A 26,948-nucleotide genomic window follows, 5' to 3' on the forward strand; every position below is an offset into this window, starting at 1 on the left:
TATATATCCAAAATTTTTTTATTGTTTTCCTATTACAGTTGTCCCATTTTTCCTCCATTGCTCTCCTCTACCCCACCCCACCCCCGCAGTCAATCCCCACCCTGTTGTCCATGTCCGTGGGTCATTCATACTAGTTCCTTGACTAGGCCCTTCCCCTTCTTTCCCCCCTTTTACTACAGTTAACTTAATGGGCTAATTTCCATTCCAACTCCTTTCTTTCTCTTTAAACAATGAAATGGCAAAATAAATACATGAATAACATTTTACAATAATACAGGAAGGAAGGGCTAATCTATACACTAAATAACAGGTCTTTGAATAATCAAGAGTTGGCTGCACAGCATTATGTTTACCTTAGAATAAAAATAGCCTCATTCTCCTTCATATCTTTAAATAAAATCAAACAGGAGTTCCTAGGCCTTAACATTCCTAGTCAGAGTGTCTCTGAGTACCTGAAAGAACCCTGGTGGTACAGGACCTACTGGCATGCCATCTCCTGGGGGAATGTTTCCTAGCACTGGACTGGGAGCTGCTGCAGCACTCTGCAAGAATAAAGGAGAAACAAACCTATATCATTACAGAGAAGGCACAAAACCAAAGACTAATGATAATATATAGTTGGGGGGGGGAGGCTTTTCATTCCTGGGAACAAATACTGGTAACTTCCCCCACTACAGAGGTGAATTACAATACAACAGTTAGTTTAGTATATGACTAAAAAGTTATTTCATTTAAACAGGTCTCTTTAAACTTTTTGAAGTCACAAAACTTTAATAAGATGCTATATTTTGATGATATATAAAAGACAAATAATATGACAAAATGGTAAGTTTGAGCAAATGCTTTAAGGCACAGGCATCTTAAATGGCAACATCAGTTAATAATAGGTAAATATATAAGTAAGAAGTTTGAAAATGGTAGATACAGGAGTTGGAAAAAGGAACTCTTTAGATTACACTTTTCTATGTCATAAACAAGTGTAATTAATTTTCTGCCTATAGGTGGCAACATACATTATTTATTCATTTTCTGATAGACTACAATGGGATAGCAAAAATAAGGTGGTGAGTATAAAAAAAGTAATTAGGACATTGAACAAGAGAAAGGAATTAGATTTGGAGAGATTAGTCTCATATAAACAGATTATGAAAAAAATCAGATTGAAAAATTCGAAGTCTGCTTTACTCACACTTTCATGGAATCCTAGGGCTTGCTTACATAGGAGTATGAAAAACTTTGGGGCCAGACTCTTTGTAATCAAATCAAAGTTTTAGATTTAATTCTTACATAGATGTAATTCTTACATCTCTCAACCTGGTTAGACATATTACAAACACTCAGAACAGTCTAAAAGGAACCAGAAATATGCTAAAGACAGATTAGTACAAATCCAACAGTTCTGCTATGAAAAGAACTCAAAACAAATCCTGGATCTACTGTATTTGTATAATTATATTAAGAACTGCTACCAAGCATTATTAGTTGCACTGGATTTGTGTGAATTTCCATTAGAATACCATGGAAAATCCTTCACTATGCAATATATCCATGACTATTTAGTGTTGGCTTTTTATTTTTATCTTTCTTGTAAAAAAAAGAAAAACATACAAATGATATGACTTTAAAGTATTTCTTCTAAGTAAACTGAATATATAAAAGTTCAGGACAAGTGTACAAATATTATCATTGAAAATGTCTCTGTAATGACTTAATTTCTATGCTTTTAATATATATTTTCAGGTATGTATTTTCTAACTGCTCTTAAATAATTTGTCATGTGACTTAAGTTTCAAGGATTTTTTTGAGAGTGACGAGTTTACTTTTAATTTTTTTATATTATCCCAAATCACTAATATAATTTCACCTATTTTTATAAATCTAATATATCAAGTTTGGTGTTTTCAAATAAACTTAATTAGGAAATGGTTATTTGCTTTCCCAAGGATATATTAAAGTGAACTTTAGAGAGTCACTATAAAATCTTTCTTCATGTTGTTGTATATTTACCTTTGTTTAAGTCTGTGTGATATTCTCCTCTCTTGCACTTTTTATGGTTATATCATTCTACCCTCTAAGATGACATATGTCAATCTTTGCTCCTTCCTCTTTTTGTGTTATTTATTTTTCCTTTGCATATATGTCCAGCGCCATTTTTCACTTTCTCCTTTCCCTTAAATATTATTATATAATTGAATTAAAAAATACTTTTATTTTCTAACTCCCTATTTCTGAATTTAAGGACACAGAAGTATACTGTAATTCAGCGTATTTTCTTTTCTTAAATAAAAATCTGAAAGAAAAGTTGAAAAAGTTTTTATTTTTGCCTTAGTTATCACAAGTGGCCTCCAGAAGATAAAAAGAAAAGTTATATATACTTCAGTATGGAGGCTTCTAAACAACCAGCATACAATAAAATTTTGCTTATAATAAAATTAGGATGCAATTGATTGCTAAACAAAATTAGCATTTATCAAGATTCCATATATTAAATAAATAATAGTTTTATTTACTAAGAATGTTAGAGAACCAGTTGCCTAATTATATATTGGGAAATTAAGGTAGAAAATCTGTATTAGGTGGAATAGGAAAACATTTTAATTAGATAAAATTGTGAAGGTAATAATAAAGAAACTAATATAGTGATACACTTATTAGAAACTGGAAAGAGGATTAAAGGGAGGGGTGAGGAAGAAGAGACTGGGCAAGAAAAACTCATTTTTATTATTAATATTTAAAAGGGTAATAGCACCTCTCAATCTCTTCACCTTTTTCACTCAGTCCCCTAACCCTCCTCCACTCTGTCAACTATCAGTCTGTTCTGTTCTTTGTATCTATGAATTTATTTCTGTTCTGTGTGTTCATTTATATTGTTCTTTAGATTCCACATATAAGTGAAATTATGTGGTATTTTTCTTTCTCTGGCTGACTTTTTTCACTTAGTATAATACCATCTAGGTCCATCCATGCTGTTGAAATGGTACAATTTCATTCTTTTTTTTTTTTTTTAATGACTGAGTAACATTCCATTGTATATATGTACCACAGCTTTTCTATCCACTCATCTATTGATGGGCATTTGGGTTGCTTCCATATCTTGGCTATTGTAAATAATGCTGCAATAATATAGGTGTACATACATATATTCTTTCAAATTAGTATCTTGGCTATTGTAAATAATGCCTTTTACTGCTTCTGCTATTTTTTTGTTTCACCTCTTGCACACTGGCAAAACATTTCCCTCTGGGAACTTTTTTCAACCAGGGAAACAAACAAAAAAAAGTCACCTGGGGTGAGATCGGCTGTACAGGGAGGGTGGTGCATGGGGGTCATGCCGTTTTTGGTCAAAAACTGTTGAACACTCAGCGCAGTGTGGGCAGGTGTGCTTGTAAATCACCCATCATGAAATGGGCAATGCGTTGAGTCTTAAAAAAAATTCACTGAAGCCGAACACAGCCTCTCACAATAACGCCAGCTAGTACACTAATACAGATGGGTTCGTAGAACACTCACCTAACAGGGGAAAGCCTGTACTAGAAGGTGCCCGCCCTCCAGAAGATAATTCTGTTTTGGACCCCCCCCCCATACCCAGAAGTGGAATCACTAGGTCATAAGGGTTAGGAATTAGTAGTTAGAAAAGTGTTATAGGAATGTAAAATACAGCATAGAAAATATAGTCAATAATATTGTAATAACTATGTATGGTGCCAGTTGGGTACTGGAAATATTAGAGGGAATAGTTTGTAAAGTATATGATTATCTAACCACTGTGCTGTACAACAGAAAATAATAAAAACAATATTAAATGTAAACTGTAATATAAATTTTTTAATAAAGAAATAAAAATAAAATGATGATAGTAGGTATCTTCATAATTTTAATGCAAAACATAGTTAAATATTTTAGGTGTTGTCAAAGACATATTCTTAATCATACTAAGAAGTCTTCCTAGGCCTAGTATTCTAAAAACAATTTTCAAAGAAATCAGGAATTTAAAAAAAGAACGTTTTTGACTTTTCATATTTGATGAGTGTTATTTGGTTTTTCTTTTGGAAGCATGATATAAGTAATCATATTCTGATAGTTTTCTTAAACTTAAACCGTCATTGTGTTTCTGAGATAAGCTAGAATATCATGGGTGACCCTTTTAATAAGCTAATAAATTATATTTGCTAAACTTTTATTTAGGATTTTATATCTATATTCAAAATATAGATAGGTTTAGAACATTCCTTGCTGTATTATATATTTTCAAGCTTGGGAATCAAGATTATTCTATCTTCTCAAAATGAATTGGATGGCAAACTGTCTTTGATAATGCTCTGAAGTAGTTTATATAATATTGTGCTTATCTGCTTTTTGAAAGTTAAAAAAAATATGCAGCAACAAAACTGCCTGAACACAAAGACAGTTTGGAAATAATTATGATCATTACTCTTTTTCTATTTTCTACTTCTATTTGTTTCAATTGTATTCATTTACATTTTCCCCAGAGCACTTCATTTCATTGAGATTCTTTAGTTTTATTCATATACATACTACTTTCACATATGGTAAAAGGGTCCTCTGAAGCAGCCATGAGAGAGTCTGCTAGTAGACCACAAACATCCGTTTTCCCCTTCTCCCATGGTCACAGAACTGTAGCCAATTATTATTGGTTAAACACACACAATGCCAATTATGTCAATAGCTATAAAATATGACCAGATGCTAAGACAAACCTAATCCTTAAAATTTAAGATTAAATTAAATGCAGATATTTTTAAGTTTAAAAAGAACTCTTATTTCAATGAAAAAAAAAGATATAAAACATTTTAATTTTTAGACTATGAAAAACCAGTTTTTCTGTTTTGGAAATTCAGAGCCTAGAAACAATCTAAAAATCACTTACATTATCTTTGGGCATTTGTTTGCATTGACTATACAAGTTCATTTTTTAGCATCACATACTCTACCCCAGGATATCTCATTCAGTCACCCTCTGAAAATCTGGAGTACCAGCATGATTACTTGTTGTGATACTTTTTTAGGCCTGTTTTTAAATCACACAAAACAATTTTATAATACTGTTTTCACAAAATCTTAATTATCCAGAGAGTAGTATTCAAACTTCTAGGCTTCCAAAATGAGGGACACACCCAGAAATAGCATTAAAAACAAAATCAAATAAGCAAAAACGAAACATCAGTGAAGAAGGAGCCCCTAAAAATATAAGATGGCTAAGAGTTGGTCATCTAAAAATTACAGCTGATGTTTGCCATAAAGAAGAAAAAAAGTGCTTTGATGAGCAGGCAATTTCTACAAATGATAACTTTTACATAGGAAACACAAGAAGCATAGGAAATTACAGAAAAAAAGAAGGGAAACAGTGCTTGATGCTAAAAAATGTTTCAGTACAAGAGAAATGCAAAAGACCCCAATAAACACAGTGATGATTTCATTCTTAAGAATACTTCAGAAGGCAGACTTCGATTTAATTGTTATTTTTCAGGACCACAGCCATAATTCCAGGTTCAGAATTCAGGTTCCTTGAATTTTATATTCAACTTTAATCAGAAATGGTAAGTTATAAGAAAAAAGGGTTTATTTTGAGACTATTAAGTTCTAGGTGGTATCTTCATATTTGTACATGCATCCAAAATATTAGGTGCTTACTATGTGTGTGGGGCTGTTCTCAGATGCAAACATTCATTCTGATCATATAAAATTTTCAGTTTGATGTGGATACTCCCCAAAATGATGATTATGAGTTATTAAGAAAACTCATATTAATAGCATGTAAATTTTTCTGTTTAAAAATGAAATGGGGATATTGATAATAACAATCTTATCATTCACATATTGTATTTATAAAGTCCAGCCCTCAAGAAGCATTTGTTGTCTTCGTATGAATTTCAGATGTTATGAAAACTGTTATTGGAGCAATAAGCATACATTATGGCCACATGGCCACACTGTGGGCCACCATATGTGTGAGCTTTTCCATTAAATACCCCTCCCCCATCCACAAATTAACAGCTAGTCAAACAATAAAGTAACCTTCAACAGTACCTCAAAATACCATAGTTTAAACAGAAGGATGTTAGGAAGTTAGGAATATTAATGTTGTACCCTCTTTTACAAGCTTTTAATTGTTACAGACTGGTCATTACCCTAGTTTTTCCTTTTTTAAGGCTTAGGTGGAAGCCTTCATTTTTTTTTTTTTTTTTTCCCTACACTATTGATTCAATGTAAAAACCCCTGGGCTTCTTCTTTTTAGAGTCTAGGTATTTTAAGTACTCTTTTAAAGAGAAATTAAGGATGAGTCATCCTTTAAAAAAAAATTGTTTTTTGCCTCTGTGGTAGGCAGAATAGCCACCCAAAGATACATCTGCTAATGCTAGGGCCTATGAATGTGGTAGTGACCTATAGAAGCTGAGAGCAGCCCAAGGCTGACTCCTACAACTACAACCCCAAGAAACTGAATTCTACCAACAATATATACAAACTTGGAAGCGGATCCCTCCCAGAACCTCCAGATAAGAACCCAGCTGGCCACCACACCGATTTCAGCCTTGTGTGCGATCTGGAGTACAGAAATCAGCCCAGTCAAATCCGAGTGACCTAAAGAACTGTGGGATAATAAATTTAAGTTGTTTTAAGCTGCTAAACTTGTGGTAATTTATTATGTCAGCAGTAGAACACTATTATAATACACCTCTCCCCTCAAATGACTATTTCATTTTGAAGGACACTTTTCGTTGGGCATCTAGAAACTAGGAACCTCTGGATCCTTAAAGGTAATTGCACTTGACCTGGTTTACAGTATGTATTTGCTAATATTCTCATTTTAATTAAATTTTCCGTTCTGATTAAAAATAAAAATATCTCCCAGCTTTAACAAAGCTTATTTCTGTGGTTTTCCTGGCCTCACAATTATTTTAATGGCTTTGAATTGAGCCCATGTGAATCAGTTTTTTTTTTGTTTTTGTTTTTTTTTTTTGCCTTTCTGCAGTGAGGAGTGGGGAAGCATAGTGAGAGGAATGGCACATGCAGCATCTCTTCTTCAGTTATAATTGTCTGCCAGACCTCTGACCCCGCTTTTCTCTTATTCATGAAGGAATATAGCTTCTTAACTGTTAACAGAAGTTTCTATGAATCCCATCTAGACACTAGCCAAGCTAATTCCTAGGGTAGGGAAAATACAAAGACAACTGAAACCATAGGTTAGAGTTCACCACCATGGTCCCTGTTCTGACCCTGCACACTGATTCAAAGTAACTAGAATGCAGAGTCAACCCTTGTGCCCAAAGAGGGTCCATTTCTTACTTCTATTTGCTGGGCTTCCAGCCTTGGTTTCTATCTAACTAGGATCTCAATGTCTCAGAGATTGGAGCAACACATTCTGTTGAGTTCTTTCCTGATATTACTTCTGAAAGAATACTTTCTGCCACTAGACTTCCATTTCTACAGCTGAATCCTCACTACTTGCAGTTGGAGTCCCTTGATGCCAACAGTTTCCCTCTCTAGGTCTCCACTCTATTTCTTGCCATGTGACCCCCGGTGCATAGTACTTTCCACCTGCAGAGCGTTCCCATTACTCATTCTATACCATCCAAATGATGACCACTTGCACATACTTTTGCCTGCTGCCTGCTACCAGTCTCCAAAATCTCCAAGGCAGATCTACTAACCTGTCTTCACTTCCACTCTACTGTCTGCTGTAGGACCTCTCTCATTTGCTTACTCTTATCATCATAAAATGGCCTTGTCTGAGAATCCAAGGCACACTTTTCTGATTTCATTACCCAGAACCTCTAGTTAAGTTTTTTTAAAAAAACTTTTGTCACAGAACAGATTACAGCCATGGAAGTATATTTCTGTATCACTAGCATGAATCACTGCAATTTTTGTTTGATTTTTTTCCAGGAAGAAGTTAATTATTATATATTCATCTTTTAAAAAGTCATATCCCTTATGAGTCAGTTAAATATTTACACAAAAGACATATCTCCTCTGAAATATTTTCTTTTGAAATTTACAGCTTTTTAGAAAGAAATTTAAAGTCAATGACTCTGAGTTTTTTCCTTTAATACATTATCAGCTGAATCTGAAACAATAGGTATCTAACATAAAAAATTTCCAAAAGCTTAGTTTTATCTAGAACAAATAAATATGCTTAAGTAGGTATTCTAATTGATTAAAAATATATATTTCAAATTATTTCATTATATCACAATTGTAGGGTGATTCCCATACTAAGATAAAATTTTAAAGCTTCAACATTTATTTCATTAAAAATCTCTCTTGTCTCCAAGAAGTTGTTATTATGGATAAAAAGAGAACTTGAAAGTAAGTTGAGCAGAAATATTACTGTTTAGTTTAAAAGACGTTAGTTACTGCTTTCTTAAAAGTGGCATAACAGATGGATTATGAGACACAAAATGAAAATAATAAGATAATAAATAAAAATACTTGTTTACATCAGCTCCAAACTAGAAACTGTGCTAAGTCACTGAACCAGCTTCCTAAATCTTTTTTATTAATACAGAGTATAAATTCTACCTACTTCTGCCACTGTGTTTGAAACTATTTAATTGCTGCCACAAAACAAATTAAAACATTACCATATGTTAGCACATATAAACCTAGAGATTAAGGGATACCTGCAAAGGGTGCTTTTATATCTGTGTAATGTTTTGGTGGAGAGATAACCTAAATACACTTTAACAAAGATCCTAAGGACAATAACCATAAAAATGCAGTTAACTAGACTAAAAAATAAGAAATTCATCAAACAGTCATTACTTTATGTTTGAACAGAGAAGTAAAGGTAAAGACAATCATGATTAGATATTTACTTTAAAATTAAAAAAATAAATTTCATTGGACAGTGAGTGGTTGAGACACATTTGGCCGAACTTCATCCACGTTTTCTAACCTTCAACTGCAGTGCTCTGTAGTAATCACTGATGTTCACTGATCTGAGATCTGTAAGATATTTAGTCATCAGAGGAAGATGACCAAAACTTCCACATTAAAAAGCTAGAAAAAGAAGAGTAAGTAATGCCAATGTAAGCATAAGAAAGGAAAGAATCAAGATAAAAGGAGAAGTCAATAAAGTAGAAAAAGGGAAATTTCCTATGTAGATTCTACTATTTGTTAAAAATATTTTTTTACATAAAGAAATGTAACTGAATTTCCTCCAGTAAAGCTATTAATGTAAATCTTGTTTACATTTTTTTGATGGTCACCTATCAAGTAAAGGATTTTGTAATTATATTTTAGTACTGAATAAATTAAGTATTCTAGAATTTAGAACTATATAGTTTGGGGGAGAGTAGTGAAAGAAGGGGACGGGTCAGTCAAGGAACAAGTATAAGGGACTCATGGACATGGACAACAGGGTGGGGATTGACTGTGGGAGCAAGGTTGGGGTGGGCGGGGCAGTGGAGAGCAATGTGCGAAAAATTGGGACAACTGTAATAGAATAGCAATAAAAACATAAATTAAAAAAATTAAAAATATATAGTTTAGCCCTGGCCAGGTAGTTCAGTTAGTTAGAGCATCATCCCAAGGTTGTAGGTTCCATCTCTCATCAGGGCATATACAAGAAGCGACCAATGAGTGCATAAAGAAGTGGAACAACAAATCAATGTTTCTCTTTCTCTCTGTTTCTCTCTTCCTCTTTCTCTGTCAAATCAATATATATATATATATATATATATATATATATATATATATATAGGTATATATATAGTTTATCACGTTTAGAAACATTTAGAATTTAGGCTTATTTTTATGTCATTGTCCTTTGATGTCATATGGACTTTTAAAAAAGCTATGAGATCATTCTTTTAAAATGTTGACAACTATTAAAGTATAAAATAAATAAACAAAACATGTTGACACTTATTAAGTATTTCTAAAGTAATTAGATGTTTTATGCTAGTTATACATTTTGGGGAATTTCTAAGAATGTGGAACAGGTTATTTTAAGAAAAAATTAATTGAATATCAAAAGATATGTTTGTTAACTCTCATTTCACTAAACACTTTCTACAGTAAATATCTGTGATCACTCATTCCTTTTCCAGTTACAATCATGTGGGATTAGAAAACTATTGTATACAGATTTATTTTGTTTTGTAGCACGAAGCTAATAACATTAATGTGGTAAGTACTTGAATGTGTGAACATTTGTGTTGATTGTTGTATTGAAGAGACAAGGGTCTAAAAAGTATGTTTAGTATAAGTTACATCATATGACTCAGCTGGCTTTCCAAGTACATATTTAGAATAAATATCCATAGTTAAGAAGCAAAATAAGCCACATACTCAATTATAACCAGAAACTATATGAGGAAACCAGAGATTTACAGTCAAAACAAAGTAAAACAAAATTTACAGGAAATTATGTAAAGGTGTGCATGTGTGGATGGTAGAACACAATACAATTTGGGATAGTTATTTTTTTGTTTAACATGACTCAAATGGTGATAAGACTTTTGGTAATTAAAAAAAGCAGGAAAATGTCAAGTAGGTTCAGAATTTATAAATTTTTCCTCATCCATTTTTCACAGCAATATATAAACACAGCATGTAATACTATCTCTTCACTTGAAAAGGCAACATTAAAAATAGGTCACAGCTTCTGACAGAGGATAAAAAGGCAGTAGGAATTCAAGAAATCATGATAATAATGAGGCTGCACTGCTGCTGAGATCAGACGAGGACTGTTTCTCAGTCCAGTCCAATGGCCCGCCCAAGGCCGTATTTTCATGTGGCCTTGGGTGAGTCACTTAGACTCCCAGTCATTTGATAAACAGTAATACCGAGTTTACCTTCCTCACAAATGTGAGGTCAAATATAGCCATGATGAAATATGCATGTAATACATATTCCTTTACTCATAACCCTAGACTTTGTAACTACCTTTTAACGTTTTATTTTCTCTAAGACAACTTGCATATTTCCATAAATCACACAGGCTTAGAGATCAATTCTGAAAATATGAGATTCTCATAAGAAGGGGAAAGAGAGAAAAACCCTTCAAAATATTGGTTTTACTTTTTTCTTATTCCATGTGGAATAAAATTTGAAAGCAGAGTTGTGAAAATGGACGAGACACTTGATCTTTGATGAAGAGTGGAATGCAACCTAACTCTTGTATCATATAATAATTTGGAGAAAAGACTACTGAAATAGTTATCTTTCAAAATACTAAGGATGATTTAGAAGGTGTCACGTTAATACCTCAGAAGTGTTTGCTGGCCTTTTAAAATCCATCTCCCTAAAGGAACTTTTTCACTCTATCTTCTGTATATCCCTGTCAGCTAAGATCTTGTTAAATTTTGTCTTCTACATAGCTTTTAACATAAAAATATTTATATCAAATATGTATGTTCAACTCACTAAACACTTTCCAAACAATATTTTGATGCACTCCCTCCTCTACCTTTCCATTCATAACCCTACTAGCTATTCCCCAAATCCCGGTTTTGGGTAAGATATTTATTTTGTTTTTATTCACAACATTAATAAGTATCATTACTGAAGGAAACTTAGAAATCTATATGAGATGGCTATTTTCTAGTAGTCATATGAAAATTCAGAAGAAAGTTTAAGCAGAACAACTCTCTTGTGTTTCAGTTTCTTAGAAATTTAGTAACAGCAACATTGTCATCAAAACATATATATTGCTTCATTTATTTATATATGAATAAAATTATGTCATCAGGGCAGCAGGGAGTAGAAATGAAACAATGACAGGATCTTGCTATTTTAGCAGAACATTTACACTTGCACATTTATTTTTATACACATGAACTAAACATTTGTATAGTTGGCTTTGTGTTCCTTTTTTGCTTTTACTTCTTTTCTTTCTATCTCTTCCTCCGTTCATCCTTACTTCCTTCCCCTCCTCCCTTCCTTACTCTTTCCTTCTGTCCAACATTGTTTTTTGGCTGAGACTACAATTTCAACAAGAAATAAAAACTGCATTACTCAGGAAGGAAGCTAATAAGTTTCCTTTCCCCCAAATGCCATTAGAGACTTCCTGAATAAATGAGAAACACATTAATTAAGGAAAAAAAGGTGCTCCTGTAAGCAACAAAAACAGATTTCGGTCTACACTGTGATTAAAATCAACTTGAATAATAAATGTCAGACATGAATAAGATCTTTTAGGACATTTTGCACTTCTATGGCCAAAGAAGTTTGCCTCCAACAATGTGTGAATTTTTTCAGTGGTCTGTCAAATAACAAGCAGTGGGGCTTATACCAGTTGCCTTTAAGGTAGTTTCATATCATAATGGACTTCATTAGCAGGAAATTTCTTTTATATATAATTATTACTGAAATATTCCATTCAAAATCATTCCATTATTGCCATACTAGTCAGTGAAATGAGTGGATATAATGATATACATACATATATGTACATATGTATACACAACACATATGTCTGTGTATGTGATTATAAATATACAATTGAATCTATTTTATATAATTATTTACATATTTACAAATGGGCCCAAATTTTACATTTTATATACAAATACTGTGTATATCCACATATATTCTTTTTTTGACACTCATTTTATTGATTTTTTTTACATGAGTATATAAAAATTCCTCTTACAAGTTACGTTTTATAGTTAAGAATTATCAGCTTATTTCACTCATATTTAAAGTGCAAGTAGAACAAGGGTTTTTGGCTTGTTTTCCTCTTTTGTTTTCTGTTTGTTTTTCATGACAAATTATCAGGAAGTCTCTATAGTTTGTATCTTAAGCTTAAATCCTGAGACTGTTCTCAACAACTCATTTGGTCATTGTAAAGATAATAAGTACCATTCAGAGTGATAATTGAAATAAAAATATGTTGACTTAAAAGATGAGACTTGGCAAATGGGTTTCTTTTCTGTTTCAATGGCTCCTAACATAGTACAGCCGCTGAAATTAACTTAATGCTTGTCAAGATCCATTGAACTTTACAGTGAGCATCTGGGAAGTGCCACAGTGCAGATGTTGGAATAGAATATTACAGTAAAACAACTTCAACTCTCATCTGGTGAATAACAGTACTTCATTGAAAAGATTACTTTCTGTTATCTCTGACTGATTTTTGCCCAAATAAAAGCTGTTCACCTTCTTTTAAAGGCATAATTGTGACTTCTTAAAAAGAAAACTACCTTAACTTCTATAATATACCCAAGTGTAGGTTTTACTTATAGATAATTAACTGGGCTTAATTGTTTGAATTAGAAACAAATCACTAACATAGAACATAATGTACAATTCACAAAAATTAGGAAAATTTCAACAAACTTCAAAAATCTATGCCTTTGGAAATGAGGAACAAAGTCTAAATGTAATTTACAACTTAAAAATCTTTATCTTTTCTCTCTTTTTTTGTGGGAAATTTTGTTCTCATATCAGATTCTGGCTAAACATAAGGAGGAATTAAAGGATCAGAAAGTGTTCTTAGCGGCATCATCAAGTAATTTCTCCAACTTTTCAAGTAATGAACAAGAAGCATTTTCTTTATGCATCTTCTGGGGTATCTCATCTCTGTTTGATCCAGCCAAATGCACTATACTTCCTGTTCCGATTTGCTTTCATGTTCTCATTCTAGTCTACTACTAGTTCATTTTATTAACAATATAGTAACACATGTTAATTGTTAAAAAAAAAAATCAGAAGGCACATAAGAACCAGCAAGAAAATAAAAATCAAGTATAATTTCATCATTTGGAAGCAACTACTATTAACTTTTTAATATAAATTTTAAAAATAAAAATGAGATTAATGTATAATCAATTATATCAGTTTATAAGTGTTATTTGCATTTAGCAAAATATCCTAAATATCTCTACTTTTCTAATTCCCTTCACACTTTTAGTGTCTTAATTTCTCTTTTTCTCAATTTTTTCCAGTCTTTACTACTTTATTATTCTAGATAAAAAGTCAGAGAACTTTTTCTAAAAAAGTCAAAATAGTAAAATATTTTAGGTTTTACAGGTCATACAGTCTTTGCTGAAACCATTAAACTCTGATATTATAATGCAAAAGCAGTCCCAGACACATGTCAAGATGGCTCTTCCCCAATAAAGTTCAAAATAAGACTTTATTATTACTTAAAAAAAAAAATACAGGTGTTGGGATATAATTTGCTGACCCCACAGTTTAGACAATTGCTTATAGAAATATTGTATATCCTGATTACTATCAGCTCTAGCGAAATATTTTACAGAGTATCTTTATACTAGACTTTTTTTTATCAATATAGATTTAACTCAGCACACAACACCAAGGAGTATGTTCATTTCTTGTGGTAATTGCAAATTTGCAAATGGGATTCTTCAAAAGTGGTAGGAAATCTTCCATACTGGAAAAGTACTGGAAAGGTTTCCTCAACTCAGTCTGTGTTTTAGAAACCTTAATTTCTTTAGCAAAGTATAAGGATGTTCTTCCTTCTCCCCTTCAGCCAACAGAAGTCCAAATTAAATGGGTAAATAACTTGTTGATACAGAATTTTCATCCCTGTTTCAAGTCTATGAAAAACAGAGAAATGAAGATGGAATGAGTTAGAATAGCTGGAAACCTACAAGTTTATATGCATCCCTCTCCATGCTTCCTTCCCCACTGTGACAATAAAAGAGGTCTTTCTCCTGTTAGGGCTCCTCTATCCTGCATGAACTCTTCCTGAAAATTTAAGAGGAGAGAATACTTCCTAATTCATTTTATGAGTCTAGCATTATCCTGCCACCAAAATGAGACAAAGACATTCCAATAAAAGGGAACAACAACAACAACAACAACAACAACAAAAATCTAAGGACCAGTATCCCACAAGCAAACAGATGCAAAAAATTTAACAACAAATTTAGCAGACAGAATCTAACCATATATAAAGAGAATGTACACTGTGAGTAAGTGGGTTCTATTCCAGGAATGTAAGGTTGGTTTAACATTTTAAAATCAGTCAATAGAATGCGTCATCTCAGTAAACACAGAAGAAGTTTTTGACAAAAATCTAACACTCAGTCTTTATAACTTGCAGCAAACTGGGAATGAAAGAAAATTTTCTCAATTTGATAAAATCCTGCCACCAACATACTATTCAATAGAACAAAGATGCCAACTCTTACTATGTCTTTTCATCATCATACTGGAGGAGTCAATGCACTCAGGCAAGAAAAAAAGGGGGAAAGACAAATAGAAAGGAAGACATGAAATTGTCTTTATTTTCAGAAGACATGATCATCTATGTAGAATATCTGAGGTGGGGAGAAGATAGGGATGTGACAGGAAACTGAAGATGTAAATAGGGGCCGGGCCATGGAAGCTTTTCAAAACCACATTAAGGAGTGCTAGAGTTTTATAAAGGCAATGCATAACCATTAAACTAACCATCTGTTAGATCTGCAATTAAGCATATATTTCTATTGCATTGTAGAGCATGTATTGAAGAGAGCCTTAAGACTCAAGGCAGAGACTTCAGATAGAAGTCTATAGAAGTAATGTAAAGATGATCATTGAAAGAACTAAGGTGTTAGGAACAGTAGGGATAGAGAAAAGTAAACAGATATGATAACTAGTAAAAGATGGAACTGACAGTATCTTTATTTAGTTAGGAAAAAATGTCATGTTGCTATTAGATGCTTATGTCATTTTCAATTATTTTTTAAAAGGTCATGTTTAAATTTCAAGGATATGGATAATTTTCGTTGGGTTTAGAATATCAAGCCCCCAGAAAACCTTTTTATTCCACTTCCCTGCTATCTGTTTACCTAGGAACAGAGATGTGACAGTAAACTATTGCTAAAGGGTTATAGGGGCGAAAAATAGCAGCCAAAGTTGATGCTTAGTTTGTCAAAACAGAGGAAAATAATTCTTTGAAAGAACTTCACAATTGACTTGTAGGCAGAGCGGGTACTATGCAATGCAGGTAGCAGAAGCATTATTCTAGAGAGATGTGGCTAGAATGCTACCACAGTGCATGCTTTTCTGCCCCCAGACTCCCTCCTCCCTTACTCTTTTCACACATCATCAGAAGAGAAGCGGCACTGGAAAGCCCCAGAACTCTTAAATTTCATAAGGATTTATTTTAATAGACTTGATTATGAAGTTATGTTTCATAAACAAGGTCTGTTTTCATTAAGTATTACAATGGGTAACAATATTTAGGAAAAAAGAATATGTAAATAAATGTTTAAAATGCTAGAGTAAAATAACACACCAAATAATATAATCCGCTGATATTCCTCCCCAAGAATGTCTCTTTTTTGCTTTATTATGGGACCACCCTATGGCACTGGAAAATAACTGCTGAAGAGATGAGAACAGAAAGAAGCAGAAATTTTCCTAACAGTCTGTTGATGAGTATTAAATGTAGCTATAAGTATCTTTAAAAATCTTTATTTTTATTCATGGGAATAATAAATGGCAATGCAGCACCTGAAAAAAATTCCATGTTTTTCCATTTATTAATTCTAAAACAATAATTCTACTTCATGACTTCTAGTCTAAACCAGTAGCCTTAGGATACATGCCCACAATCAAACAGTATTGTTAAATAATTAAATACCTAAATAGGAGAGCAAAATTATGAGATAAATGTCTTCTACTAAATATGAAAATAACTTTGGATTGAGGAAAACAAAAACTAGCTAGAATCAACTGCATTTTGTTTTCAATGGCCTGATATTACTGAGAAGAAATCCTGAATTTTGGTAATGCAGAAGGAAAGAAATCAATAAAGCACTACAGAGTAGAATTGCATCTAGATAGCAATTGTACACTGTAAATGCCTCTCATTCATCATAATCTGCTCAAATTAAAGATTTATTTTTAAGGTTTTGAGAACTCACTAAAGCAATTTCATGACTCCTTTTTTAAAAAGTCACATAAAATATGAAGGCAGTTTTGAGCATGATTCAAATGCTTAAACCTTTTGATACTTATATAACAGTGATGACTAAGCAATGCAAAACGAAGTGCAATTCCAGAAGAAGATATTTTCCATTTTTAAAATTTATCTTACTTCCCTATGCAAGATACACATTCTTCGGAATCCCATTAACAGAGAGGACTATAAGAAACATTCATTTGCCTATCTGTTATTTTTCATGTAAACACATAGCCCAACTAGACAAGAATACGGTGTTTTATATGAAATAAGTAATTAAATAGGTTCCTGATACCATATTAGTGATATTAAAAATTACCAAGCAGAAAAAAAGCCAAAACAAGCCATAAAAATCATTTAACCATCCAAGTATCTGTAAGAGGAACTATCCCATGTCCCGAAGATCTCATGAATAAAACAAAACAAAATGTAGTCTTTTTTTTTTTTTTAATCCTACATAGTTGTCAATGCTTACATACAGACTCCAAAAGAAACTACGGAAAAAAAAGCTATGAAAACTAAAATTTAGTAGTTTAACAAGGTAGAAAAATCAATATCTTATACATGGGCTATGAATAATTAGATACTGGAATTTTGAAAATGCCATTTATTTTATACCATATATATAATAAAAATATTTGCTAAAATATAACAAATATGTGTGCTAAAAACTACAAATCACTAATAAAAAGAATGAGAAAAGACATAAATAAATGAAGAGATATACAGGGTGAGGCAAAAGTAGGATTACAGTTTTGAGCATGCAAAACGCAGTTTATTCTTGTATTATTATTTATGAATTATTGTGTTATTTTTCATATAAACAACTGTAAACCTATTTTTGCCCCACTCTGTATAGTGTTCAAGGATGGGAAGACTCAATATTGTTACTATTTCAATTCTTCACAAATTATAGACGCAACACAATTTGAATCAATATTATCCCAACATAATTGTTGTATAGAAATCAAAACTAATTCTAAAATTAATATAAAAATGGAAAAGAGCTAGAATAGCCAGAAACCATTTTTAAAATGGAGAGCAATATTAAAGGTCTCACATTAACTGATTTCAATGTTTATAAAAGCACAGCAGATAACATGGTCATGAAAAAAGAACAGGGGATCCACACATATGGTAATTTTGACCAAGATGCAAATGAATTCAATTGAGAAAGGAGTCTTTTCAACAAATGGTGCTGGAATAAGTGGATAAATGTATACATACAAAAAAAAAGTAAAAATAAAATAAACCTTAATCCAAAACTTGAACCATATATAAAAATTAACTCAAAATGGATCATGAAACAAAATGTAAAACCTAAAACCATGAAACTTCTAGGAGAAAACATAGGAAAAAAAATACCATAGAAGAAAAGATAGGAAAACATAGGAAACTTGGTCTAGACAGATTCCATACGGATATCACCAAAAGGAAGAAAAATTGAGAATTTGGACATGATCAAAAGTAAGAACTTTTACTCTTTGAAGACACTATTAAAAAAATAAAAAGGCAAGTCACCACATGGAGAAAATACATGTAAATCACATTTTTTATGTAAAGTTTTTGTATTCTGAATATATAAACATCATATATGATGCTTAGTGATTCTTTACCATATACTCATAATAGGAGCAGTTATTAACTTCTTCATTTCTTCTAGGATGGTTGTATTTTTAATTTTTATTTTATAATTATGTACAGCGCTGACTGGGTTGCTTGGATGGTTGGATCAACAGCCCACACACCAACAGGTTGTGAGTTTGATCCCTGGGCAGGGCACATATGTAGGTTACAGGTTCGATCCCCAGTTGGAGACCATACAGGAGGCAACCAATTGATGTTTCTCTTTCACATGATATTTCTCTCTCTCTCCCCCACTTCCTCTCTCTCTAAAATCAATAAATATAGCCTAAAGTGGGGATTAAAAATAAATAAAATAGTAAAATATAATTATGTACAGTAAAATTCACTCTTTTTGGTTTAAATTTCTGTGAGTTCTGAACAAATGCAGAGTGTAACCACTACCATAATCAACAGAGAACAGTTCTATCACCAAAAAATTCTCTGTGTTGTCCCTTTGTATCCTGAGTCTTATTTCAACCATTACTTTTAAATGTAGATAACTGTTGCTTAATAAAACAGTTTAACAAAGGTAAACTGGGGAGTGTGTGTGTGTGTGGAGGGGCTACTTCTTTTAAACACTTAAAAATCATTTACACAGGAGATACATTTATATTACAGAAGTAATCCTCCATGACTCCATGATGTTACAAAGCGAAATAAAATACAGAATCAGATTGGTAAATTCCTCTACACATTTGATTACTCTTCAATACTAAGAGTCTCTGCTGCTGGTATAGTCATACCAAATCTACTTTGTTTTACAAAATTAAATCAGTACTATCCTAAAAACAATTCCACAACTAAAGTCTACATATAAGCAGCAATTAATACAGTAATAATTTAAAAGGCATATCAGACTGCTTTTTGCTGGCAGGTGTTTTTCCCCTAAATCCTCTCACAGGTAGAGCAACAGCTGTTAATGAACAGATCTAGTCACTAGAGAATTTCTTTTAGCACAGTTTGACATCATGGCCTAAATTCAAAGTGACACCAAATTAAAGCTTGTTATGGTAATAATCATGGCAGTGTACAGTGGTTTAGGAAAATCTGAAGTCTGAGTTTTCAGTTATATAATTTCAATTATATCATTGTTGACTCTGGCTAGTTTCAAACCTTACTTCTAGATAAAACTTTAGATTTATAAAAAAAAAAAGGCCTCCCATAAATGCACAATAAATTAACAATAAACCTTTCCATTTAATTGATACACTACTTGTCTAAATAGGAATAGGGTGGTGTAAATTCCTTTTCAGAGGCTTGGTACCTAACTTTATAGTTTTCTCAAGTTTCCAACAGTTAAAAAATAACATACAGAGTGACATCAGCAAGATGGAGAAATAGGAAGTCCCAGCCCCTGTCCTTACACAGAAACGCTAGTTAATAAACATGTACAGCATATAAAGACCATAATACTTTTATGAGCACCCCAGAATCCAGCTAAGAGGATGCAGCATCCAAGATAATACAAAAACAAAAAACAGCTGCTTGAATCAGGTAAGGAGAGCAGTTTCACTTTACCTGAGTCCCCCTCCCATAAGTCAGCACAGGTCAGTGTGGAAAGGATCCCTTCAGCAAGTGATTTCTATCATGGAGGAAAGGGAGAGCCAGGAATGTAAATCCAATGTCCCCAGTCCTTCAAGGTGCCACTTGAAAGAACTGCTCCAGTCTCTCCTCACACAGAGTACTGAAAGATCCAGCATAGTTGGAATGCCTCAGGGTAGCTAAGAACAAGGAAGAAGGGTAGGTGGCTCTTAGCAGCCAGTGAGCTCCACAGTAGCCAGTGTGGATTACAGCTGCCAGAAAGGATGGCAGCAGCTGGCATCGGCCCCAGCAACTGGTATGGACTGAAGCAGCCAGCAAGGATCTCAGCAAACAGCACAGAACATACCGGCCTGCACTGATCTTAGCAGTCAGAGAGGATCTCAGCAGCTGGCAGGGTTCTCAGTAGCCTGTGTGGGTATCAGCAGCCCATTTAGTTCTGTGGGATTGGAAGAAGGCTCACAATCCTGATGCTTCTTCAGAAGGAAGAGGAGAGAGAAGTGGAGTTTGTGCCTAACATCCCTGCAACTCAGTAGACTGACAAAGGGAAAATGGGCGACTGGCTGTCAGTACCATTAATGGCTCTGTGGGATTGTGAGAAGGTGTACAATCGTGAGAATCCTCCTCCAGAAGAAAAGGAGCAGAGTGGAACCTACACATCCATAACCAAATTTTGAAAGACTCCTAGAATTTCTAGCTGGGATGACTGGTGAAGGTCTTTCTCTGCCAAAGCCAATCCATACAGACAGAAAGAAATGACTTCTTTTCCAAATGTTCAGACACTAATGTAAAGCTTATAAGAAACACAAAGAATAAGGGAAATATGGCACTAACAAAGGAAGAAAATAATCTCCAGTAACACACCCTAAAGAAATGAAAATCCATGAATTGCTAGACTAAGAAATCAAAATAATCATCTTAAAGAAGCTCAATGAACTACAAGAAAACACAGACAACTAAATAAAATTAGGAAAATGCACAGGAGCAAAATGAGATACAAACGAAGAGAGAAACTATAAAGAACCAAACAAAAACTCTGGAGCCAAAGTATAAAATAACTGAACTGAAAAAGCCACAAAAAACAAACCTTAGTAAACAGACAAAAGATAAAAGAATCAAGCATGCCATTCCAAAAAATATCAAATCACAAAGGAAGACAGCAAGAGAGAAAGATAGGAACAAAAGTGTAACAAAACAGCTAAAATTTTTTTAACAAAATGGCCATAGTAGGTCTTTCTATATCAATGATTACTTTAAATGTAAATGGATTAAATTATTTAATCAAAAGATGCAGAATAGCGGAATAGATAAAACAGAATACAGAGTGGTGGAATGGATTTTAAAAAAAGAAACTATTCATACCTATAAGAGACTCTTTTTAGCTTTCAAAATACACAAAGGCTGAAAGTATGGGGATATTAAAAGATATTTTACTAATGGTAACCAAAATAGAGAAGAGTTGGCAATCAAACAAAATAGATTTCCTGTCAAAATAACTCACAAAAAAAAAAAAAAACCCCAAAAAGGTCACTTCATAATAATACATGGGTCAATTCATGAACAAGGTACAACAATTAATTATAAATATATATGCACCTAACACTGAATCCAAAATATATAAAGTAAATATTAATAGAACTGAAGAGAGAAATAGATGGCAATCTAATAATAAAAAAGAGCTTCAATACCCCACTTTAATCAATGGATAGATCATTCAAACAGAAAATCAGTAAAGACACGAATAGCGCTATTGATCAAATGAACTTAATAAACATATACAGAACAATCCATCCGAAAGCACCAGAATACACATTCTTCTCAAGTGCACATGGAACATTCTCCAGGACAGATCATGTGTTGGGCTATAAGACAAACCTTAACAAATTTAAATAGATTGAAATCATATCGTTTTGTTTCCATCCATAATGGTATGAAAGTAGAAATAAATAACAGGAGGAAAACTGGAAAATTCATAATTAGCATGTGGAAATTAAACAACATACCCCTGAACAACCAAAGAATTCAAATGAATAATTAAAAAGTGTGTGAGACAAATGAAAGTGAAAATAGAAGATACTAAAACATATGGGATGCAGCAAAAACAGTTCTAAGAGGGAATTTTATAGCAATAAATGGCTACATTAAGAAAAAAGACAGGGATACAAGTACAGCACTGGGAATATAGTCGATAATATTGTAATAACTATGTAGGGTGGCTGGAGTTTACTAGACTTAACAGGGGGAACAATTCATAAGTTAGTGTCTAACCACCTATAACTAATACAATATTGAATGTAAACTACAGTTGAAAAATAAAAAATAAATTAAAAACTTTTTTAATTAAAAAAAAAAGTGGGCTGCCCCATTCTTCTCCTCCTGGAAGGCCAAGCCTATTCAGTTACTCTTAAAACATGGTACCCAACCTGTTTATATTCCTGTCTGAATTGTGTGGGGCTGCTCAACGTCATTGTGAGTAACTTTTATTTCTGTTTTGCAGGGCCTAACATGGTTGGAAAAATAATTCCAGAAGGGTATAAAACAAAATATTAATAATGTTCCATGTCGCTTCTTAGTTCCTACTCTTCAGAGGCATATCAGGATAATCACTGTGTATGAACTAGCATAGTACTTGAGTGAATATGTACACATATGCACAGGGTCATGTGATGCATGTTGTTCTAGGCTTTGCCTCTGCTCTTTATCAAAGTATCTTAGACAACTTTGTATGTTAGTATGCATAGATCTTTCTCATTCTTTCAAGCAACTGCATAACATATAAGTGTAGAAAAATATATTTAAACAATCCTGTTTTCATAAATATTTAAGTTGCTTTTTTCCTTGATACTTATAACAATGCTGTATGGATAGCCTTCCTTCTTAAATGCACCATTCTGTTCTTGTGCAAGGATAATTATAGGATACATTTACAGAAATGAAACTGTTAGGATATAAAAAAAGATATTTGAAGTTTGTCAAATGCTCTCTAAAAAGATGGCAATAAATTAAATTTCTATGCATAGTGTGTGAGTGTCTTTTTCTAGAAATTCTTACCATCATGATGTATAATCTCACTTTGTAATTTCCATCAGTCTGAAAAATATAATTCACTGTTCTACAGGTATTAATGTAATTATAAGTAAAGTTGTATTTTAAAAATATTTTTATTGATAATGTGTATTTCTTTTGTGAACTGCTTTGTTACAATGTCCCTTGCCAATTTCATATTTGATTATTTTTCACCTTCATACTGATTTGTAGATGTCCTTTATATTGTAAGGAAATTAGTCTGTTTTTCCTATGTGTTGTAATTCTTTCTTAGTTCATTGTTTAGTTTCATTTCTTTTTCCTTCCCTGTTTATTTTGCCACACAAATGTTTCATTTTAGTAGTCAAATTTATTAATCTTTCCCTGGCTTCTGAGAATCTTTGTTTATTTAAAATAAATAAATAAAAGAATAAACAAACAAAAAAAGAGAAAGATCAAAACCTAATATTACACCTCAAAGAAACAGAAAAAGAAGAATAAGCCAAGTCTAAATTTAGAAGAAAATAAATTGTAAGTATAAGCAAAGAAGTATATAAAGTAGATATTACAAAGACTATAAAGAATCAATGAAACCAAGAGTTGGGTTTTTTAAAAGGTAAACAAAATTGACAAACCTTTACCTAGACTAAGAAAAAAGGAGAGAAGACTCAAAATTAGAAATGAAAGGATCATTAGAGACTACTATGAACAATTATATGCCAACAAATTGGATATATTTAGAAGAAATTGGATAATCTCGAAGAAAATTCCTAGAAACATAAAAACTACTGAGACTGAATCATGAAGAAATAGAAAATCTGAACAGACCAATAATGACTAAGGAGATTGAATTGCAGTAATTAAAACCTTCTCACAAACAAAAGTCCAGAACCAGATGGCTTCACTTGTGAATTCCACCAAACATTTAAAGAAGAATTAACACTAATCCCTCTCAGATTCTTCCCAAAAATAGAAGAGAAGGGAACACTTCCAAACTTTCATTTTACTAGGCCAGCATTACCCGGTTACCAAAGCCACTCACAGACACCACAAGAAAAAATACTACAGGCCAATATCCCTTATAAACATAGATGCAAAAATCCTAAAAAAAAATGATGAAACCACATTCAACATCATACTTAGAGAAGCATATACCATGATCATATGGGATTATTCCACGGGATACAAGTATGGTTTAACATATGCAAAGCAATAAGAGCAGTATATAACATTAGTAGAATGAAGGTTACAAATCATATGATCATCTCAATGGATGTAGAAAAGCATTTAACATTCATGATAAAAAACACTCAATAAACTAGGTAAAGAAGGAATATACTTTATCATAATAAAAAGCATATATGACAAGCTCACAACCAACATCACACTCAATGGTGAAAAACTGATAACTTTTTCTTTCAGGTTAGGAACAAGACAAAAATACCCCTTTTCTCCACTTTCATTCAATATTGTACCAAAAGTCCAAGCTAGAGCAATTAGGCAAGAAAAAGAAATAAAAGTCATACAAATTGGAAAGGAACAAGTAAAATGATCTGTTTGCAGGTAACATGATATATATACTCTTATATATCAAACTCTAAGTCCCCACCAAAGAACTTTTAGAAATAATAAAACAAGTTCAGTAAAAGTGCAGGATATAGAGTCAACATATAAAATTCACTTGCTTTCTCTGCTCTCACAATGAATTTCAGAAAATAAAATAAAAATAATTCCATTTATGATAGCTTCATACAGAATAAATACTTAGAAATAACCTTACCCAAGAAGGTGAGAGAACTGTACATAGAAACTACAGTACATTGATTATAGAAATTAAAGGCACAATAAATGGAAAAATATCCCAAAATTGTCAAAATGTTTATAGCTACACAAACCGATCCACAGATTCGATGCTGTTCCTATCAAAATCCCACTGGCATTTCTTATAGAAATAGAAAAGGAATCCTTAAGTTCTTATGAAACCACAAAAAAATTCAAATAGGAAAAGTAATTTTGAGAGAAAAGAACAAAGCTGGAGGCATCACATGTCCTGATTTCAAAATATATCTCAAACCAAAAGTAATTAAAACAGTATGGTGCTAACATAAAGAGAGACATACAGAACCAGTGGAATAGAAAAGAGCTCAAAAAAAAAAAAAAAAACACACCTATATTCAGTCAACCAATCTTCAACAAGGGTACCAAAACTGCACAGTGGAGAAAGAACAGTCTCCTTAGCAAATGGTGCTAGGAAAACTGAATATCCACGTGCAAAAGAAACACTCAACAGAGTGAAAAGGCTGCCTATGGAATGGAAGAAAATATCTGCAATCCTTATATCTGATATGGGGTTAACTTTCAAAACATATAAAAACTCCTATAACTCAATAGCAGAAAAAATTCCCAATACACTGATCAAAAAATGGGCAAATGACTTCAACAGACATTTCTCTAAAGAAGATATGCAAATGATCAACAGGCATCTGTAAAGGTGCAAAACATCACTAATAACCAGGGAATTACAATCAAAACTACAATGAAATATCACCTAACACCTCTTAGGATGCTATTATGAAAAAAATCAAAAGTTAATGAGTGTTGGCGACATTGTAGAGAAACTGGAACCCTTTTATATTGTCATTGGGAGTATAAAATGGTGTAGCTGCTGTGTGGAAAACAGTGTGGCAATTCTTGAAGTAAAAATAGAATAAGTATATGATGCAGCAATCGCACTTCTGACATCACGATATTAAAAAAAAAATACCTGCACTCTCATGTGTATTGCAGCATTATTCAAAACAGCCAAAATACAGAAATCCACATATCCACTGAAAGAAGAAGAGATAAAATGTGGTATATGTGTACAATGGAATATTAATCAGCCCTTAAAAAGAAGCAAAACAAAATAAATAGAGCTGGAAGATATTACGCTAAGTGAAATAAGTAAGTCAGAGAAGGACAAATACTGTGTAATTACACTTATGTGAGGTCTCTAAAATTGCCAAACTTATAAAAGCAGAAAATAGAATGGTGATTTCTAGGTAAAGGGAGGAGGGGGAAGTGGGGAGTTATTCTCCTATAAAGTTACCATCATGTATGATGAGTAAGTTCTAGAGATCTGCTTTACAACATAGTGCCTATACTTATTGAAATGGTATTGTGCACTTAATTTAAGAGAGTACGTAGGTCTCACATTAAATGTTCTTATCAACAAAGAGACACAAGAAAACTTTCAAAGGCGATAGATATGTTAGCTGGATTGTGGCAATAGTATTACAGATGTATGCATATGTGAAAACTTACCAAATTTTATATATTAAATATGCAGTTTTTTGTATCTTAGCTTTACTTCATGAACATCTATATGTTAGAAAATATATATTCATACACACATACCCACATACACACATATGGAAGGGAGGGAAGTCCCCAAAGCCACCTCTAATATTAATACTATAATTGGTGTTAGAAATATTGGAATCAAACATAGTGGCTCAAATAATACTTTCTAGTTGATTAGTAACATGAATAGTGCCAGAATTCTTGAAAATTAAACCCTCTGGTTATCTGAAATCAGGAAAATTAAAAAGAAATAGAGGAAATAAGTCTTTGAGTTATAAACCTCAGTTCTGTTTATTTTTTTAATTACTCCAACAATAAGACAAGCAATCAGAGATGTATAAAAGATCACATTACACCTGACATCACTCTAGAGAAAAATACTCTAGTACACTGATCACCAAACAATCAAAAATGCTATATATATGCTTATGCAGGGTATACCACTGTTTCCTGCATAGGAGTATCTGACTGAGGAAGCAGAGGAGCCCAGAACTTCACTAGTTATGCCATGCGTCTGCACAGCAGCCCA

General features: G+C 32.7%; 1 protein-coding gene across 10 annotated transcripts in view; it reads right to left on the reverse strand.

Annotated features, from left to right (window-relative positions):
* The window catches only part of SSBP2 (single stranded DNA binding protein 2), a 234,429-nt gene that overhangs the window by 85,912 nt on the left and 121,569 nt on the right, over positions 1-26,948 (reverse strand). For 8 of the 10 annotated variants that reach the window (XM_090276445.1, XM_090276441.1, XM_090276442.1 and 5 more), the window contains one exon: positions 453-542. The exons of the other annotated variants lie outside the window; for them this stretch is intronic. In XM_090276445.1, coding sequence (XP_090132571.1) covers positions 453-542 — 90 coding nt within the window. The remainder of the gene's footprint in view (positions 1-452; positions 543-26,948) is intronic. 10 annotated transcript variants of the gene reach the window in all.

Source organism: Furipterus horrens, unplaced genomic scaffold (assembly GCF_987537825.1).
Source record: "Furipterus horrens unplaced genomic scaffold, mFurHor1.1.pri manual_scaffold_5, whole genome shotgun sequence".
Classification (NCBI taxonomy): domain Eukaryota; kingdom Metazoa; phylum Chordata; class Mammalia; order Chiroptera; family Furipteridae; genus Furipterus; species Furipterus horrens.